The sequence below is a fragment of the Poecile atricapillus genome, chromosome 5, assembly GCF_030490865.1.
Source record: "Poecile atricapillus isolate bPoeAtr1 chromosome 5, bPoeAtr1.hap1, whole genome shotgun sequence".
NCBI lineage: Eukaryota > Metazoa > Chordata > Aves > Passeriformes > Paridae > Poecile > Poecile atricapillus.
In genome coordinates, this window is record NC_081253.1 from 27044247 (window position 1) to 27065602 (window position 21356).

General features: G+C 37.3%; 1 protein-coding gene across 7 annotated transcripts in view; it reads right to left on the reverse strand.

The window, feature by feature from the left end:
• Positions 1–21356, reverse strand: part of AOX1 (aldehyde oxidase 1) — a 45572-nt gene that overhangs the window by 11773 nt on the left and 12443 nt on the right. For 6 of the 7 annotated variants that reach the window (XM_058840133.1, XM_058840136.1, XM_058840135.1 and 3 more), the window contains 17 exons: positions 21107–21291; positions 19818–19980; positions 18517–18609; positions 16417–16586; positions 14991–15117; positions 14577–14699; positions 13375–13471; positions 12335–12459; positions 10762–10895; positions 9470–9557; positions 7877–7963; positions 6216–6407; positions 5700–5927; positions 4556–4651; positions 3735–3863; positions 3192–3266; positions 1337–1389 (listed from right to left, as the gene is read on the reverse strand). In XM_058840133.1, the coding sequence (XP_058696116.1) occupies positions 1337–1389; positions 3192–3266; positions 3735–3863; positions 4556–4651; positions 5700–5927; positions 6216–6407; positions 7877–7963; positions 9470–9557; positions 10762–10895; positions 12335–12459; positions 13375–13471; positions 14577–14699; positions 14991–15117; positions 16417–16586; positions 18517–18609; positions 19818–19980; positions 21107–21291 (2165 nt within the window). The remainder of the gene's footprint in view (positions 1–1336; positions 1390–3191; positions 3267–3734; positions 3864–4555; positions 4652–5699; positions 5928–6215; positions 6408–7876; positions 7964–9469; positions 9558–10761; positions 10896–12334; positions 12460–13374; positions 13472–14576; positions 14700–14990; positions 15118–16416; positions 16587–18516; positions 18610–19817; positions 19981–21106; positions 21292–21356) is intronic. The other variant, XM_058840140.1, reaches the window with a different exon arrangement.

Genomic DNA, 21356 nt, shown 5'->3' on the forward strand with positions numbered 1-21356 from the left:
TCATTAAAGCCTACAGAGCATTACTAGTTTAGGTATGATGCCTCTGGTATTTGTATAAAATGTAGCAGACAATTAAGCTATTTCCATTCAGGAGAGTCTATAACCAGCATAATCCTAGAAATATACTAAGAAAAGCACAGTAACCAAATACAGAATCAACATTTAAGATAGTGGTTACTGGGGTAATAGGACATAAAGGAATTTAGAAAAAGGGAGGAAATCTTGTCAGAACCTATTAAAGAATAACTTACAAGAGATAAATGAAAAAGTCAAAATTACAGAAACAGCCTACAGAATTGAGTGAGAGGGTTAAAAGAGGAATATTGAAATAAAGGTGTAATTACTTCAAAGGGAGTGGGTTTAACTGAGGACACCATAGTAGTCAGGAATGATGGAGTAAATCCAAGGACATGAGAGGACAGTGAAATGTGGTATCTTTCAAACATGGGAGCTATGTGACTAAGGTGTATTTTCTGACTATGTATGACTGAATTGTCTTCATTGAGCATATTTAAGATTACCATAAAGCAATTATAAAACAGAATCATGCACTGAAAAATGGATACACATAATCCATATACTCAACTTCTCATAATCCATTTACCTCAGCTGTCTTTGAGATTCTTGGCAATAGAGAATATAACTAGATAAGAACTAGATCAATACAGGATCTGAGGCTCAGGGATCTGCAGATATTTTTGGACACCATTAAATATTGAGGCAAAGTATGACTGTTGTTTATTACTTTGGTGACACTGACATTCCTAAAGGGCTGCATAAACAGAAAACATACTTGAACTGGCTTAACAGCAGGAAGGGACATTTTATTTGGACATTTCTCAGTGTTTTATAAAAGTATGGGTTTCCCAAGTGCCCTTTCAACTTACTCCAGACTGCCCAGAGACCTGACAAGCTGGTATTGATAAGGAAGAACCACCAGCAGAAGAAGAGAAGAAATAAGGCTCAGCAGGCTAAGAGGAAAGCTTTGCTTTGAATCCCACCTGAGTTATAGCACAGAAATTTTCCATTTCTGACTCTTTATAAACATTGTGAAAGAATTCAAAGAAAAAGGACCAAGAGACTGCTCTGAGAGCCGTGGGAATGATGATATTTATAGCTTATAGCAATCCAGCCTCCAGAGTCCACAGAGGAGTAGACATAAATTAACACCTAAACTTTATGCTTCCAACCCTCCATATATCAACTAATTATATAAAACATAAAATGAGCTATTAGAAAGACCTGTTAGACAGGATCTTCTCTTTACAGCAGTAATTATCTTCAGAAATCAGTCCTTGTTTAATTTATGCATTTTTAAGGAACAAAAATATATTACCTAAAATAGCCAGTAGCTGAAAGGCTCACACTCTGTTTAAAAGCTTCTTTAATCTGTAAAATATGGCAGTGCTTGTCATAAACCAAGGAAGGAGTCAGGGAAGAACACAGCATAGACATATTTACTTTATTTACATATATACTTAACCACACATATTTACTTAAAACCCAAACTGTAAAAATTGTAAAGAAAGGAAGACAAGCTGAGTTAAGCATGTTTAGCTGCACATGGTGTCTAATACTACAGAACTAAACCTCTCTTGCATGAAAATCTGAATTCTTTTGGCAATACAAGAAGGAATAGACCTGTCAACAGTGGTGTTCTTGCAAAATCTTTTTTACTGGTATTACCATAGTCAGAAAGGGTCCTGCTCAGTTTTTCTGATCAAGTTCAATAGAGATGGGTCCCTCTCTGTCAGCTAACCAGATCTGATTGATAAGTCACTGTTTTTATTGGGTCATGTGACTGTGCATGTGCAACCTTTTGCTTTTTCTTTGATAAACTGCCTTTATCTTAACCCACTGACTTGTTGAGGTTTTTCCATCTTATCTTCATCTCCTATCTCACTGAGAAAGGGAGTGATAGAGCAGTTTGTTGGGCGCCTGGAGTCCATTCAAGGTCAAACCACTACACTGGCATAAAAGATCTGCATGCCCTCTTTGCACAAAAATGACAGTTTTCAAGAGAAATGCTCTTGGTAAAGTTCTGCCAGTCAGAAAAGTGACAGTATGAGGTCCCAAATCTATTCCCTTTGATTGATTCTCATGCTAGATTTACTCAGTTTACAAGTCAAGAATTTCTTGTGAGGTTTTTGGTTGGTTTTACTGACTTTCTAAGATGTAGTTACTTCACTGCATATATTAGCATTCCTTCTTTGGTCAGCCATTTCTGATAATACTTTTGGTGTGTCTGAATGATCCAAAGTAATTGTATACCAATTAGAGGAGATTAGGTGTTTCAGATCTGTGTTTTATTGTTATTCCTAAGCAGGGCTTACACAGAAAAGCCAAGGCCTTTTCTGCTTTTTGGATTGCCCCACTGGTGAGGAGGCTGGAGGTGCATCAGAAGCTGAGGTAACTGACTGAGGGGATATTCCAGACCATATGGAATCATGCTCAGTATATAAAGTGGGGGGAAGGAAGACGAACAGGGTGACATTTGAAGTGCTGACATTTGAAGAAGTTTGTCTTCCCAAGCAACCATTATGTGTGATGGCACCCTGCCCTCTGGAGATGGCTGAGCACCTGCCTGCCCATGGAAAAGAATGAAAGAATTATTTGCTTTGCTTTGTTTGTGTGTATGGCTTTTGCTTTAGCCATTAAACTGTGTTTAATTCAACTCACAAGTTTTCTAGCTTTCACTCCTCTGACTCCCTGATTCCACTAGTGAGGGAATGAGTGAGCAGTTGTGTGGCGCTTGGTGGCTGGCTGAGGTTACAGCACAACATATTGTAACCCTTTTAGGCATAGGCTGTGGACCAAATGTGAGACTAAGCAGGCCTGGCTGCACCTAGACTCCTCTGGAAAGTTTAGAAAGACAGGGGATCTCACTGATGCTCTTGACTCAACAGGAGGGACCATAATCTGATTTTACTGTAATCCATTGTAACAGATGATAGATATTGCACTGCCAATATTTAAATACTGTACTAGCAATAAGTCTAATTGACAACTTCCACATTATCATTTGTGCCTAGGCAAGAACCTTCTCTTGACTTTCACCTTTTTGTGAAATAGCCTGTTTCTACAGTTTTAAACTTGAGGATTATTAGGCTGAGCAGATTTATAGACTAGAGTATACATATCACAGTTTTTGCCAGCACTCAAACACATTCAGTAGGATTCACAGGTCTTACCCAATCATTCCAGGTCCCTGTTGGGTTCTTCTTGATGATGGGCTGCAGGCGTTCCAGAAGAGTTTGGCAAGCATCCTGGTGAGAATCAGGACAATATGTAACAAAATTAACACAGATATATTTGGTACTATTCAAGTTATGTTCTAGTTACTATGTAATTAATCTATGATTTACTGTCACCTTAGTTTGAAAAGGTATTGCAGGAACTGTCATATTAACTACCTAGACATAAAATTTCTAATGGTTAAGTTACAAGAGCTGGGATCTGTATGAATCAGGGTGCACGATCAGGGTGCAAGATTTGTATGGGACTAGTTACAAACAGATTTTGTCAAGTATAAGCCTTTTTGGGAAAGTACAGATCATATTCTGAAAACTCATAAGCACCATTACTGAGAAACTGTCAAGTCATGTTTCTTCTTGGCCATCTCCAGCAGTATTATTGGTAATCCCAAACTCGATTTTTATGGGATCACTAGGGCCTAAAGTTTGGTAAACACACACCTTAAGGGATAGGGTATTTTTTTCAACTAAATTCTTTACCTTCACAGCCATGCCATTGACATCTGTCCCTGCAGATGCTATTGAGGCACATGCATTGGGAACAGTTGTTGTGCTCGTTTCACAGAAGTGAATACATGACATGGGGATGTTCAATTCCCGACTAGCAACCTGTTCCAGGAAGAACAACATATTCTTAGTTTTAGAAAAAATCTGAACACTCCAACAATTCCCCAGTATTTGCTAGAAGTCAGTGATAGCAGGAAAAATAAAGAATTCAGCAAGTTCTCTTCCAATCTCCAGCTGAAATCATTCTGTTCAATTTGGTAGTACTAAGAAACAGAAAAGGACCATGTTCTAGCTGTACTCAAACTCTGGATTGAGACTCTGAAGTCCAACACTCATTCCTGATTTTTCTGCTTATACCTTGTAAGACTTACAGCAAATTATGCAAGCCCAGATCCCAAACTTTCATTAACTCAATAAATATTTTTACAGATCTGTCTCAGAATTATCCATTAACCAAATAGGATCATAATGTTATCATCATTACTATACCGATCTGAATAATCTCTGACTTTTTCACTATGGGCTTTGTAGGATCAGCCCCCAAAACTCTTAGTTCTAATAAGCCTCTTCCTATGCTATTGGAAGAACTAAAACCAGTCTATTTTTCCTTTCCTTCTGCCTCTATGAATTAATGAAGGTACCTTTGCTTTCTATCTCTGTCAATGCAAAGAAGTAGTGGATATGCTGATAAAGAAACTGTCCTGCTGGTGCACTAACCAAAAAGAAAACCTTCGCACTGTTTATATGCATGACAGATAAAGCACACGGCAGTATTTATTTAGATGTTTTGTTACCTGGATCATTTTTGTATGAATACCCTGCCCCATTTCAATTCCACCATGTGTCAGAAGCACAGACCCATCAGTATAAATATGAACCAGTGCAGCAGCCTAAAAAAGAAAAACGAAATCGAGATCAGACTAGTGAGCAATCTGTTGTATGTGGTGATGAATTGAATAAAAAAAAAAAAAAAAGACTAAGTGTTTGAGTGTATTTCAGTTACCTGTTTAGTGCTTTTGAATAGAAGGCAAAATTTGAAAGTCTACTCTGTTTTTTCTCTGTAATGAACTTCAAAAGAAAAAGACACAAATCCTTGGTGGTCTGCTTTTTCTGTTAGTAGATCCTGAAACAAACCTATACCTGGCAAGAGCATCTCAGTGGTTCCAAAAGAAGCTGGAAGAAACCCCTCACTAAGGGGAGGGGGTCTAAGTTCAGTTTGCTACAAGTTCCATTTTCTCATTGACATGTGAGAGCCTGGAGGTTTTTAAATGGTATAAGTTGAATTTCTGAATGACATTTTCTTCCTAGACTCAGCTAGAAGTAGCACGGTAGACTACAAAGACCCTGTGACTTTAATATTGAACAGAGGCAGCCAGTTTGATATGACATAAGTCAGTCAATTAATTAATTTTCAACTGATAGAATGTTGTCTGTTTCAGAAGCACTGGATGCCTACATTAAAAAAAAATGCAAGGACCAAAAATACTACTGTCCTTTTTTGCATCCTTAACCTTAGCCTTTGATGGCATCAGAGGATTAAAGTCTGTAAGAGCAGCATCCCATAGTACTTCCATGGGCAGAAAGAGGAGATTCAGAACTATTTCTGGAGTGAACAACTTATTCAATGAACATTTTGCTATCAGTCTTCAAAAACTTTCTCTAAGTGTGTTCAACTCACCTATTCCAACATTGCACCACAGCAGATGGGACCAACCTTTAAGCAGGCAGGGTCCAAACTGCCTGAGTCCTGAAAACCAAACAGCTTTGATCTCAGCTTGAAAAGAGCTACGGGCTACTACAGCCTCTTCAGGGAACAGTCATCAGGAAGATGATAATTTTCCAAGAAAAAAAACCATATTTCTTTCATATCCTAAGATAAAGTGATGGTAATCGTCTATGGATAAATGCTGAGCTCACTTGCTCTTAATGGAAACTCACCTGAGAAAGGTAAGGTGTGCTTACTCCAAATGGAAATTTCATTGGTACAATGGCAATCCCTCTTTTCTTCCAGTAATTTTGTTTGTTAAATTCATTGATAGCTGTTCTCCTACTGTAGTATGCCGATTTCTCCATACATTCGTTCCAACATCGTATTAAATTCTGTGGATCAAGTTTTTGTTTGAAGTGTGTCTGCTCGTTCTTCTTATACATATTTATTTCCCTAATCTGAAAAAATGAAATTACAGCTGTCACAAAATCCTGTTAGTCCGACTGACCATCTGGGGGGACTAACAGACAAGAAGAAGATAACTGTGTTTTTTGAACAATTACCATTTTGTAAGACCATGCTATTCATTCAACAACCAGACACCGATTTAAAAAAATATTAATTTCAGCACAAATTATGTTTGACTTAGAAAAGACTTGTTCAAACAATTAAACTAATCTAAAGGTTTTTAACTTTCCAGTTCCACAGACTTCATTTCAGGAGAGAAGATGCCTTTATTTAGTCACCTTTTCTGGTGATAAACCAGTTTTATCTGCAACATCTGTTATCCAAGTTTCTGTCACCAGTCCTGATTGAGGAAAGCCAAAGCCTCGGAAGGCTGTATTTGATGGCAAGTTTGTTTTGCAGACATATGCCCAGCATCTCAAGTTGGGAATCTTGTATGCATTGTCCATTTTTAATAAAGATACTTCTGCTACCTGAGGTAGGGGACAAACAGATATATTTTAATGTCAGAACAGTGCTTCTTTCAAATTTACATTTATATCTTCCTCAGCTCTTGTATAAAAGACCTTAACTTGAGACACTTTGCTTTAAAATTGAGTTTCTGGCAATCACTGGTAGTAAGAGTACTCATGCACACATACAGACTTCATTAATACATTTTTCATGCAATATATTAATTTTCAGGGTTTTTTTTTTTACATGGAACACAGGTGATGTTACTTGTACTTGAATGTTATCAGTAGTTAAGGATGTAACAGATCATTTTTTGATTGATTTTACTTCAACATCAAAAGCCACACAAACTAAAAATAGGCAGACTGGATTTAAAAAGCAAGAGTAGCTATGAAAGGAACTGATGAAAGCATTCTGAACTATCACATCCTATGGAAATCCACATTTAAGGTTTAGTTCCACCAGAAAGCATATGTAATGCAATCTACAGTGTCTTCTTGTTCTTAAGGCTTTCATTTAGAGGTTTTACATGACAAACACAAAACCACATGAAGAGGAAAATCCTGTACTAGAGAGTTCAAATTAGGCTCTAGGAGTCAGTATAAAAAAATAAAGTTAAAAATTGTTTGATGCCTGATGAAGAGGTCACTGTCTCTCTTCAATGTTAAGTAGCTTTCTCAGAATGACAAATTTAAGCCTCAGTTATTCTTGCTAGGTCCAGTAGCTTCACTGTATCATTGTGTGACTTCATCTTAAGACAGTTCTGACACGATCTGCATTAATGTAAATGCTTCTAATAATGGATTTTCTTCTACCCTAGGCTATTTTTCATAGATAAGCTAGGCAGCAATACCATGGGCAGTTACACTGACAGATTTCAAGATGCAGAAAATACTCATAGGTGGGGCAATAACAAGGAGATGAGGAGTAGTACAGCAAACATTTCAACACTTCAGTTACAGCTAGAATAGCCTGTACAAACACAAATACCTAGTGATGATATCAAAGCAAGAAACATTTTATACTTTGCAGACCCGTAAGTGAGGAACTGAGGTATATAGCACAACAAATGCTGACCCAGTACAGAAATGTATATCAATAGCAATAGGATAACTATCACTATGAATTTTCTGAAGGCCAAGAAAGGTATTTCCAGCCCTGAAGATATAAAGCTTTAGGCAGTGACAAATGCAGGTACTACATGTTTTAAAAGGAACACATCGTTAGATGAGATGTTCATAACAGAAAAATAAGCCTGAGAAAACATTCATGAAGTCAATGTGTAGGGCAATATAAGAAAGTAGTAAGATGCTTCACTAAATTTAGTAAGGAAATGTTAACCTGCTCAGAGTAGATTCTTCCAACCACCCACAATCCCTATATCAAAAGTCAATATGATTAATAATACATGGGCAAGGGAATTTGGCTTCATAATTTTCCAGCTAATGATTCCTCTGTGTTGTAAGGTTTGTCAGTACAAAATCCTTACCAGGACAGATTCATCAGGGGTACATCCTCCATTAACATAATATTTGGCATCCACAGCTGTGATTCTACCATCATTCATGAAGCCAACCTAGAAGGATCAACAGTACATTATTTAGAATTCAGTATTCATTTGTTTCTGAAGCACTTGTATATTTTGAAAATTAACATAAGCCACACATTCAGGGTCGTATGGCACTATTAATTTCTGGGCAGCATTCTGAAACTGTAGAAGGGCAAAAGGGAAAGAAACCATGTTTCTAAGATATAGGCTTTCCCTCCTGGTATCTGATCTGTATAGGTACAGCATAGAACAAGCAACATAAGATCATTGAGAAAGGCAGAAGCAGTGGCTTCCTCTCTATTGCCTGAGCTGGCTGACAAGAGTGTCACCTAGGCGTGTTTACTGTAGATGAAATTAAATCCCACTTTAGTGGTAGGAACAGTGTCTGGCAGATGGAGTATGACATTAATGCTTATTAATGAAGAAATGTTATCTTTATCTCACATCTCTCTTTTCACCTGTTTCTGCTAAGAGTTCCTGAATTCTCTACATGAGCTACAGCTCATTTTCAGCTTTAGGGATGCATCTTATAAAACCTCTCTTACTTTACCTATGTCGAACGCCATTCAACTTCCTTAGTATTAGCAGCTAAATTTTCAGCAGCCTGAGGTTGCAAGCAGTGAATTTTCACCTAGGTATGTTGAACTGTTACACAGTCAAGTAAAAGAAGACCTCAGAGTCAGTTCAAGCAGAAAGATAAGGAAGCTACAATCTCTAGCAGAGGCTGCACACTTAGATACAAGAAAATAAATGGCCCAGCTACAGACAATGAAAGAAACCCAAGAAGAATGTGAAGACTCCAGACCCTTAATATTACTATTGGTTTGTACTGTTACGTGAGGGATGGGGATCTTAGGCTGTAAGGCTATAATCGCCCAGGTATGATCCCATTGTTGAGGATTTCTCTTTGAAGGCATTCAGCTTGAGCTGTAGTGCTATTAACTAAAGGTACTTTTTAAGAGAAATCTTTCATCTTATTGATTCAGCAGAAACTTGGACTTAAACCCCATTATGGTGGCTGGCATAAGTAATTTATATGACAAGTAGAGAAGGAAAAGAAGGCAGAAATTATCCCAATGAATAATTATGACTGACGACAATACATGGGCAGGGACGAGATTAATTTCCTCCACAGTGTGAGTTTTCTACATGACACTATGAAAAATTAGCTGCTTCTTTGTGTGAATCTAACCACACTGAGAGTTTAAAATAAAGTTCTGCAGAAGTCTGCCATAGGTTAGCTTTCTGATCCCAGAAAGAAAGACAGAAAGAGCTATAAAAGGATAAAGACTGTGAAGGAACTAGAAAAATAATAAAACCCTGAAGAGAAGAGGTAGAAGCAGAAAAAAGGGGCTGTACAGCAACTTTATCTCTTGGGTTCCTGGCTTGTAGTTTTGTTTTAATATTGAATTGGTTATACCAATCTCCATTAATAGAAGACATTACACTGAAATACCATGTAACATTAACACTGAAATACTTATTCACAGAATATAGGTGGGATATTTTCCACTGGATTCTTGTGGCACTCACTTTATATTTAGCAATGAAAGGATGTCGGCCACCAGTGATTACCATATCATCCTCTCGGCTCAGAATAAGACGAACTGCTCTGCTGGTTCTAAATCCAAAAAAGAAAAGTCAAATTGCAATTAAAATAAAGAATGTTATTTATAAGATGGCCATGGCTACTCATCATGTACCTAGATCTGCATATAAACATGCATTTAGATTAAACTTAACTTTAATAAGTCTGAACATATGCTTAACACTAGGTCCAGAGTTCATATTTCTCACATTAACAATCATGTCAGAATTTTCATTTCATCTCTTGAAAACCAACAAGATAACTCAGTGCAAACTACTCCTGAAGAAACTATCTCAGTATTAAGTGTTTGTCACCTATTAGCTATTCAGAATCAAATTGAAATGGAGTGTCTTGGAATGAAACCAAAATACAATTAACAATAAAAATATGAAAATTAATCTAGAAATGCATATACCATTTAAAATAATTAGTTTAGAAAAATGGACAGAAGGTGCAAAATAAGGTCCTAAGAATAAAAAGTTTAAAGCATTAAAAAAAAAAATTAGCATGACCTATTAATAAAAAACACATAATGTGGCCAAAAATAATCAAGAGCAAAATTTATACCAATGACAGTAAAAGTAACATCAACCTATTGAGCAACCCCTCAGATGACAAGATCAGGCTAGATACAGGATGTAGCCTGATGTGAATTCTGCAGCAAATAGGTTACATTAATAAAGGAGTTCAGTATGCCCTGACAGCTAATTGCCAATATTGCCCTGCCAAATTTGGAAGATGGGGGATGGAGCTTATGTGTTAATGTTCTTAAACTAATTCAAGCAGTATTAGAAAAGGCATAACACCTCATAGATTTAAGCTAATTTTGACTGAAAGATGTTGAGGACTGAACTAGAGCTGCTTTTTCTTAAAAGCAGCTCCACTCATGAACTCTTCCTTCTGCATTCTGCTGTGTCAGTGAAGTTCACAACTGGAGGGTTAATGTCATGTATGTACAAAGTCTCAGTAGTTAGGAACTGGTCCTTTTGAGTACTGCTAGCTAATACTAATACCAGCTTCTCGCAGCCCATTAATTTAGTTGAGGCTAGAGCTGCTTAACATAAATAGTCCAATGAAAAAAACCAAAGAAATGCACCAGTCTTGTAAAATGTGAAATCAGGATTGTATAACTTTTTTACCATCAGCTTTGGAAAAGGACAAAACATTTTAGCCAAAATGGAACACTTGTTTGCTTCATTTTTTTTTTCATATTCCAACACGCACATACTGCACTTACTTGTTTGCTGCCACAGCAGCAACTGATGCCAGCAAGCCAGTTCTAAGGATTTTCCCACCAAAAGCTCCACCAACTCGTTTAACATGGCACATGATCCTGTTGGCTGGAACACCTAAACTTGCAGCTACCATCTCCTGTAAAACAAGTTTTAATATTTTACACCAACTCAAACCAAGCTTAAAACCTAGGTTCTGAAATAGAAACCTTTTTTAGGAAAGGGTTCCATAGATGTTTCTATTCTTCTACCAGATGACTATAACTTTTCCTTTACCCTAGGTTAAAAAGCAAAGAAATAATAACAACAAACTCTCAACAGCGCTCACATTTCAAATCTTTACCCTGCAGACTATGAAAAGGCCATTGGCTGATATGAATAATAATACCCTTGAATTACATTATCTAAAGAGTAAGAAGCTTCAGGTATAATAAAAATGGATTAGTATACAGTATCTATTAGTTTTATTTTAAATTAAAATAAAAGGTATTATCTTAGTAATAAAAATATCTGTGTCTTAATCTAAGCCTGTGCTAGTGTCAGGAATGTTTTGCTTGAAATTACTTTCTCAAACACAAAGTTCTTCATACCACCTGGCTAATGGCAATATAATAATAATAATGGCAATTATAAAAGGAGCTGAACTGGGATTTGAACACAAAAAAGGCCAGTGTTGAGCTGAAATACCATCAATTTCATGCACTATGGCTATTGCTATGCAGGCCACAAGCTATGGCATTTTTGTGTTTTCATTTACCATCATGGCAATGTTTAGAGTGCTAGAGCACCTCTACTATGAAGTCTGAGACACTTAGAGTTGCTCACCCAGGAGAAAACAGCTCCAGGGAGACTTTACTGGGGCCTTTCAAACTATAAAAGGGGTTTACAAGAAATAGGGCAAGATTTTTTAACAAAGCTTGTATTGACAGGACAAAGGGCTACGGTTTTAAAGTAAAAGAGGCCAGGTTTAGACTGGACAAGAGGAAGAAATCTTTTACAATGAGTGCGGTGAAGCACAGGAACAGGCTGCTCGGAGAACTTGTGAACACCCCATCACTGGGAGTGTTCAAGGGCACGCTGGATGGGACTTTGAGAAATTTGGTGCAAAGACATCCCTGTCTGTGGCAGGGGTGTTGAATTAAATAGTCTGTAAAGGTTCCTTGAAAGCCAAACCAATCTGTGATTATGAGACTGCTGCATGGAGTAGCAGTCTCCCCTACAGCTTTTAGACTTGAACCTCAGTAGGTTCTGACTCTGTAGGGAACTGATTGCTCCTTATTCCAGTGGAAAAATAGGACAGATGGAGGAGCCTCAACACTCCATGGGGAGTTTTTCATGCTTACAGTAGTGGAGTATGAAGTACTTTGTTCAAAGGGAAAGGAGAGACTTATCCTGACAGTGTAGTGCTCAGTGTTTATCAGAATACAGCAGGACTACAAAGCAGCTGTCATTGGACAATCCAGATGAGCAATTTCATGTTTCTATGGCTTCTGTTCGTGCTTACAGATTTGTAAGCCAAACTTTGAAAGCTCTATTGTCACAAGTCCAAGCACTTCCTCTGAGAATGCTCTGCATTACCTGAATAATTGCTGGATGCTGGGTTGACACATACAAATCCATTTCTTCATCCTCTCCCTTTGGAACAGCAAGCATACTCTGAGTCTCCATGTAAAAGTGTTTCTGTCCCCCAATGCAAATCTCCCCTGATCCAATGAGAAAAACACTATTTTAACTGAAGGAAATGGACAGAAGAAATGAACCAGAGAAGAACTAACAGCCCACCATCATGTAAATTATGGCAATTGGTGTCAAATCCTCTGATACTTTTTGTGTGAAAGAGCAACATCTAGAATAAAAACACAAATTCAAATCCTTGTAAGATTAAATTGGTCTTGTTCCAGTAGCATCACCAGAACTGAATTAAGATCAGAACACTATTGCCCACAAGTGGTGACAACAATAAATAAAGCATAAATAAGTTAAACATAGCATGCACATACTGGAGCAGGTCAAGAAGAGGGCCACCAAGATCATCAGGGGGCTGAACCACAGGATATATGAGAAGAGGTTGAGAGAATTGGATTATTCATCCATAAGAAGAAAAGGTTTAAGAAGATATCTTATTGCTGTCTACAGCTACTTAATGGTGTAGACAAGAGCAAGCCTGACTGTTCTCAGAGATGTCCAATGGAAGGATAAGAGGCAAAGAACACAAGAAATCCCAGCTAGATATAAGAAAAATCAAAATCAGTATGAAAACAATGGAACACTGGATGCCTACAAATGTTGCATAATCCCCATATTTGGAGATACTGGACATGACCCTTAACAACCTGTTCTAACCAGACCTGCTTTAAGTAGGAGGTTGGACTAAAAGACTCCTTTCCAACCTCATTATTCTGTAACATTTTCAAGAACAGATGATGCAGAAAGCTTGAATGTAGTAGCAGAACAACAATACACTAGGTTTAGTCACATTGTCTTCCAAGTGCCCAAGAGTTCTCTCCTAAAGGCCTAATGACTTTACCTATAGAAAAAAGGTACAATTGGGACTTGAAGAGCACACAGACAAATACCGACAACCAAAAATTCCTCAGCAAATATATTCTACAGTTTACCTTCAATTATATTATCTACAGTTTCAAATGCCTCATCAACATTTCCTTGTTCTAATTTTCTTTTTGGCTCAAAGAACGAGTTGTGTTTTATAGCTTCCTGCAATGGAGAAAAAGAGAAATAGGGGGTTTTAAGTATTTTTAAGATTCCCAGCTTATTGCAGCATTTTAGTCTCAGGACTAACACCATTATATTCAGAGATTGGAACCACCAGCTACCAAAGTCAATGAACAACTGTATTTCATCACTTTACTGTCTGTTATTATTGAGTTTGTTTATTCAATACCAGCAGTTCTTTCCTGATGCATCTTGTGTTACTGATGACAGCAGTTTCTGAAGGAAATGCATTCAGTTTATTCAACCTGCTCTTCCCTGTCATACACTGAGAAAGTGACCAAGACACCACAGAGTAAGAATGCAACCACATCATCCAAAGAGTGATGCCAGTAGGAGGGGAAGAAATCACAAGTAAGTAAAGGTGGGATCTATTTATACATCAGCATTTGCTTTATTTGTAATAAGATTTCATTGAAGTTTCAATTCTAATGAAACGTTAACAAAATTTGTCAGCCTTTATCTATTTTTCTATCAGACAGACCAGACCGACATTATTAAAACAAGTTGTAAAGTGATTACCAGTACTTCTACTCTCTTTAATCCAGGGCAATCCATATGTGACTTCCACATTAAACTTCTAAAATGCTGTACATGCCTAACAACTTTCCTTCATATTCCCCCAACAATTCCTATGTCTCCAGCCTAGCTTTCAAGCTAGACAACAGATAAAAATGCTAATCAGGAGCTGACTGATAGCCACTATACATATGCTGACTGACCAGGTGGTAGCTACCAAAAAATTAGAAACCAGCATGCTCATTGTCTTTTCCTCACTAGGAGCATTAGAAGAGGTTTTTTGGGTTTTTTTTGTGTTTTTTTATGTTGGTTTTTTTTTGCATTCTAATTTTTCTGATTGCAAAACTTGTGAAGACTTCATACTTTTGAAACTTTGCCTATCACAAGTGGTCAAAATTAGACAAAAGGTTAAAATTTATTTATAGGGAGATACTCAGACTGGTTAATTGGATGTTTAAATTCATCTTGTTTCCTTAAAAATTAAATTTAAAAAGCAACTAAAGTGTATTAACTACTGCTTCCATTAATTAAATAGGTAAAAAAATAAAAAAGCAGAAGAAATTATTAGTACCTCAATTGTTAAAATTACTGGTTCCAGCATTTCATACTCTATCTTCACTTTTGCAGCTGCTTGTTTGGCATGAACATTTGAATCTGCAACCACAGCACAGACAATCTGACCCACACAAATCACCTGTAAAATACACATCACGTGATGGAGCAGTGAATTCAAACAATTCCCATATGTGCTATTGATATTCTTATTTTATGTAACCACCACTTATGTTTCCTGTTCAGAAGTTTTCTTTCACTTAGAACTTTTGTATTTTTACATCATCCATGAAACTAACAAATTTTAAAAATGCCACTATAACTACAGAATCAAGGAAAATACAGTATTCACAAATGGATAGTGGGAGGATAAAAGGCTGGAGAAAAAACAGTTAAAATTAAGAAAATCAGTTGCAAAAAATTGTAGTTATACCTCATTTCTTGCAAATATAATCTCTGGATCATCAAAAAAATAAAATTCATTTGCAGCTGGCACATCACGAACTGTTATGACATCAAACACACCTGCTCCTTTTAGGGCCTCTGAGGTATCTATAGATCTGATTGGGATATGGGAAGAGACAAGTGCAATTCATTAATTTTACAAACTGTTCACAGAGGAAGGGAACACAATACAGAGGTATATTTCTTGTACTACCAAGGTCTGCTCATAGGCTCACATACGCCTTTTCTTTCTGTCTTTCTTTCAGGTATGTGGAGAAGTACAGATAAAAGACAATTTAAGATTCTACTAACCTGCTTCATTTTTAGGAGATAATTTAGATACAACAGGGAAATCATTGGCTCATTAGATTGCCTGAACTGCATTGTTTTAATAAAAATCACCACACAATTCTGATGTTACAACTGCAACTTTCGAAGACCTAGCAGCCTACACATGTATTGCAAGATACAAATACTCATGCCTCAGATGGAGGATTCACGTAGAGAGATATAAAAGAAATGACAAGAAGAGTATAAATGCAGAAGAAATGGAAATGTTGAGGTGTAGAAGGATCAGAAGGAACAGCAGAAGGTTTATAAGGATAATGTATTTTGATAGCATCTAATTCAGTAGGTCATCAGATCCCAGCACACTACAAGCATCTTCTCTGGACACCCAGATCAGGAGACAAAGGAGACTGACTATATCCTATTGACTCACAGAGATGGGGGTAATGTCACCTCTGTGATGGGCCAAAGAGGGCTGCCAAACCCAGCACTGACCTAAGAATAAGTCAGGAGATATGACAAGGACTCCTGTCATATTTCTAGCTAGAAGCCCTAGTCCTATATGTTATGACAATCCTGACTAGATCACTTGAATATGTCTTGGTGCCTAAATGTTGAACAAATTGCTAGAATAGGTGTATCCTGGCAGCATAAAAGCATACATGAAAACAGTTTTCTTACAAAATAAAATCCTCTTCTCCACTCTTTCTCCTATAAGCCTCATTTGAGCTTTGCCATCTTGTTGCTGCAATGTTGCCACATTATTTCCTGCATTTTGAACAATTTTTTTCTTTCATCATAGAGATGAGGTTTCAAAGTAGTGTTGGTAAAACTGAATCTCGAAGTCTGCTTGCACTGCACAGCTGAACAGTTTGTGGAGGTAGCTAGGCTAGCTCTGGGCTGGTTTATGGACCAGAAACAGCTCATCCTTACTAGTACAGTAAAATGGGGTGAGACACTTAAATACTAACAAACCCTAAACTAGTGCAATGATACTGCTTCCAGCATGGATTTGCCTGCAGGTATCAAGCATGCAGTTCTGTCCATGAGTAACTCATTAGCCTCTCTAAAAATCTCAGGCAGTAATTCATGATGACACTTTCTTCAGGTCCACATTGAACACTTACACAATCTTAGCATGAGCTCTGGAACTAGTGACAGCAGCCAGGAAAAGCTCCCCATCCACAGAAGGAAGGTCATCAATGTAGACTGCTTCACCAGTGGCATGCTTTATCCCAGACTGGTGCATAATGGGCCGTCCTACAGGGTCCTGGGGAGACTGGCTCAGCCCTACGTCCTGTACAGTCAGAAACACACACCCAGCACCCCCAGTTAAAAAAAGAACAGTCTTGTTACTCAGAAAATTACATTAATGAACAACTGCTCATACTATCATCTGGTTCAACATTGAAAGAGATGTGGCTGCAGGAGGTGACTGCTGCTCCTGGGGATTTCTTTCTCCTCCTTCCTTCTCTTAAGGACCCTTCCGAGAGCACCACACAGGTTTGTTAGATTTCTCTTCCTTAATTATTTACATCAAAGTGACAAACCAGCACTTTTTCAGAAGGACATTTTCCTCCGTTACTGAATGGCGTCATGAAGCTTTGATAATTTTCTGAATTATTTTTACAAGATTCTGCTCTGAATGTTATCAGTATCAGGTGGTGTATTGTGAGCTATTTGCAATGATTTCTAGGATTTGTCTTCCTCACTGTAAGAGTAAGTCAGTGACAAAATACTGCCTAAATATTTTCTTCCCAATTATTTCCTTGCACCTGTGTATGAATTTAGTGTCTTAATAATCTTACTTTGCTAAGATTTTCTGAAAATTAATTCAGTGTTTCCTGTTAAATCTGCCACATCAACTAATGTTGCCAACTTCCAGCACACCCTTCCAATTTTTGTGCTGGTATTCATGCTAACTTTTTTACATTTAGAATTAGCTAATTGCTTACAACTTGAAATGTTTTTACTTCTAAAGCTTCCAGCACACAGGTGCTCAGGCTACACACTTCTCCTTCCTGCACCTTCTGGCACACTGTCTGTTATTGGCACAAAGCCAAGAACAAACACTCTTCACTTTACTGCCTAAAGTTTCTCAAATGGATGTCTCAGCCAAACCACTTCAACATTTCCACAACAGAATGACAAGGTATTTGGATTTCAGGATAAGTTTGGTTTTTTTTTTTTAAATCTTAATTTTAAAAGCTTAACAAAATCCAAATGAAGGAGTGCAGACAAAAAATATGGCCTTACAAAATCTAAATAGAAATTTAAAGTGGAAAACCCCAAATTTTCTGGCTTTCTAATCTCTTATTGCTCAGTGCCAATTCATCTGAGTAGCAAATTGTTTCTATTTCTGATGTTCAGTTACTTTATGATGATGGCGAAAAAACTGGGGAAAGTCACAGTGAAACAGACCCCTTGATCCTGGCTCCTCTTACTGCCTGTTGTCTTTTCTTTATTTTTAATAAGAATTATAATAAACACTCTGAAGGAAACTTAAGATAATTTGAACAAATATAAAGTATTTAAAGCTAAAGTGTTTCTCTAGAGAATATCCAAAACTTAAAAGTAAAACAAAAATTTACCTATATTTAATTTGAATTTTTCTTTAGGTTTTCAAAAGTTGGTATTTTGACTTGTGCATTGAGGGCGCCAAAATATCAAAAATCGTTATAGGTGTTTCCACCAGGAACTATTTATACGATGAGCTCAGAAAATACCAAAGGTGTTCTTTGCTGCTCTCTGCTGTTGATTTAGGACAACCTGCTCGTGTTAATTAGAGCACACAACCATCACACACCATCTTAATTGCTAAATCTACAGTAAGACCTAAAAGCCCCCTGAGAATCTGAGACAACAACACTATAGCTATGCTACAGTATATATATATCCCATACCTGGGCTTTTGATATTTTTTTGCTTTCTTCTCATTTCTTTCTGACTGGGTTGCACACTGCAATAAACCAATTTTAAGCAGTCTGACAATGGAGTTTGCTTAGCATATTTATCAAAGAACTGTCTAGGAGAAGTGAGTATACCCCAGAATCTAATTTTAAAAACAAGGGCTCTCCAAATGAGATACAGTTAAAATTAACCACTAAAAGCCTCTTGCTTCCAGTCCTTTGGAAAATCTGTACCTGACCTTCACATCAAGGCTCAGGCTTGAACTGTGACTTTACCTAGTCTTATAAAGCACACAGTGTCAGAATGAAATCACTTGCCTGGTATATTTGGATACTCTGGGGCATTCTGGTTTTGAAATCTTGTAGGACACTCCCATATTCCATAGGTATGCCCGGAAAATGGCAAGGATCCTGAAAAGGAAGTGAATTACTACTAAAGCTCACATTTTGTACATTACAATTGAAAAAGCCAACAACTAAAATCAAACACAAAATCTTCATACAGGAAATGCTTTCCAGGCTCAAACTAGAAAGGCTCTAAAAAAAATAATCTGAAAACAATGTAGGGGCTTTAGACATCACTAAATAGTATTTGAAAATATATCGGATTCAACAAATATGCTTTTTAAAGTAAGCAACAAAGTAGGGACAAACAGAAGACCTCTGTTTTGAGATCTGATCAAAACTGGCTCAGAATCACTCCTGGTAATAAACAATTACCTAGTAATGGCAATTTAGAGGAAAGACCTCAAGGTGACACAGAAGAAAAACGTAAAAGGGATATTTTTCTCTGTAACAATATTTAAGACAAAAAAAAAAAAGTAAATTACACCTAGAATGTCTTTGCAGGTGAAATTTTAGTGTCCTCATCTCCCCATCAACAGCTCATACAAGAAGGAGGGCTGTTTTAATATCTACAGTTTTTTTCCAAAGTCCTTATTTCCATTTCATCTATTTGTGTTTTGAACTATAGACAGAGTAAGATCTCTTGCATATTTTCTTTGGGTCTAGGAGCTTGCTACTGGTGTATTGTTGTATTAATATTACTCAAATGTCTTTTAAAGCTTAATGTCCATGGTAAAGATATCTGAGCACCTAAAAGTTAAATGGGCTGTCTCCATCAGTCTCTTTGGGAGTTAAACACTTAGATTTTTGTGTAGCTCCAAACACCAAAGAGAATGATTTAGCACACTGTACAAGTTGCAAGCACTAACATATAGCAAGAACACTCCTTTTATTTGCTGGCACAAGAGCAGACATCAGTAATGCTTGGTTTGCTCAGCCTGGAGGAGACTCAAGGGAGACCTTACTGAGGTCTTTAACATCCTCACAAGGTAGGGAACCCACCTCTTCAGTCTGCTGACCAGCAGTAGGATTGAAGGAAATGTCATGAAGCCAGGAAGGGAGAGATTTTTCACCCAGAGAGGGGAACAGACTCCCCAAAGTAGTGGTTCCAGCCCCTAGCTTGAGTTCCAAATGCATTTACACAATGCTATCAGGCACTTGGGTGGGGCTCCTGTGGTGTCCTGTGCAGGGCCAGGAGTGGGACTCAATGGTCCTGATGGGTGTCTTGTAACTCAGTATATTCCATGACTTTATGATTCTATAAACTAATTTACCATTGTCTTCAATGACTGTGATACTTCCAGGAAAAATCTGTAGAAGAAACTGACCATCAAAGTTTTCTTATAGTCTACATTTTCACCATCAGCTGAGCCTGGAAGAGCAATTTCTTTAAGAACTAGTCTGCATGCTTCATCCAACATTTGTTCATTCCAGTGTCTGTTAGGAAGAATAATAGACACAATCAGACCAGAACTAATAAAAAATAAATACAGATTGCAGTAATATATGTGTACCAGCAACCACAGACATAATCCTGCTCACAATGAAGCCAAAATATTGATTCTAATAATGTCTGCAATTTTAAAAACGGTGTAGATCAATGTTGCTCACAAAGTTGAGCTCCCATAAGTAAACTGAATTAAGTGCTATGCCAGCATTTTTAAATAAACAAATACATAATTAAACAAGCCCTATTACAGTTTTAAAGCTGCTTTAGCAGTCTTACAGATTCTCACCATATTGCAGACACTATCCCATATTTAAAGAAAAGTAGATACAGATGCAAAATGTAGATACTTTCAAGGGATCTAATTAGCTGTACATTTCCTGAGGAAGCTGTCTTCTTCAAGTATCTCAACACTGTTACTTCTCCACAGTTACACAACTGCAGATACCAAAATATTAGTCTGTTAGACTAAATTTTATCATGTAAAGCATCAAAAAATAATGAGCACTTCAACTAATGAAACAGTTGCATATTAAATGGAAAATCAGGCCAGTGGGGCTTCATTTAGTGTTGTTTTTATGCTGCTTGAATTTGGAATTTTTTTCTTCCAAAACTTGGAAAGGTGCTGCAAACTGGGAGGGAAAGTCGGGGACCAATTTCAGAGATTATTTGGACCGTGTAGCTGAAGAGTAATTGAAAAGGTGAAGACTTTACTTGTGCTTCTAATTTTATTGGGCACATGTAAAATTCTCAAACTGTAAGTTTTAAAGACAAGTGAAGGACTCAAGAACACTGATGAGAGTATTATCAAATGTATGGGATACAGACTAATTTACCCATACTTGGGTTTAGGTGCACAACTGCTGATGTGTATTTCACCCACTTATCTCACAGCTCATCTCTCTTATCTCTCTGCATAATTCACACTGGAGTTGCATTTCATGTGCAAACTCCAAAACGCAATAATCCTGAAAATTCATCATTAAGGCTCGATCATTCACTTGAACATTGGTCAGGCAAATGAAATCTTTCTGTACTTTAATGTCCCAAGGAACATGAACCCAAGCTTTCAAAGTCCATTTGTTCAGAGACACAGACAAGACAGGGAAATTTTACCTTCCAGTAAGTGTCTCACAGGTTTGTTTTGCACAGACTGTTGTCAAGACAGCACCTCCATAGAAAATGCTTAGATCCTTTATAATGTCTGTACCCTCTTCAAAAAGGACTCTCATCCCAGCATTGGTTATTGGAAGAGCATTTTCCCGTCTTGGTGCTTGTCGAAATGCAGCGACATACTCCCCCTGAGCAAGATCAGACAGAAGTGCAGATATGTTAAGTATGTGAAAGTAGAACTTGATATTGCACT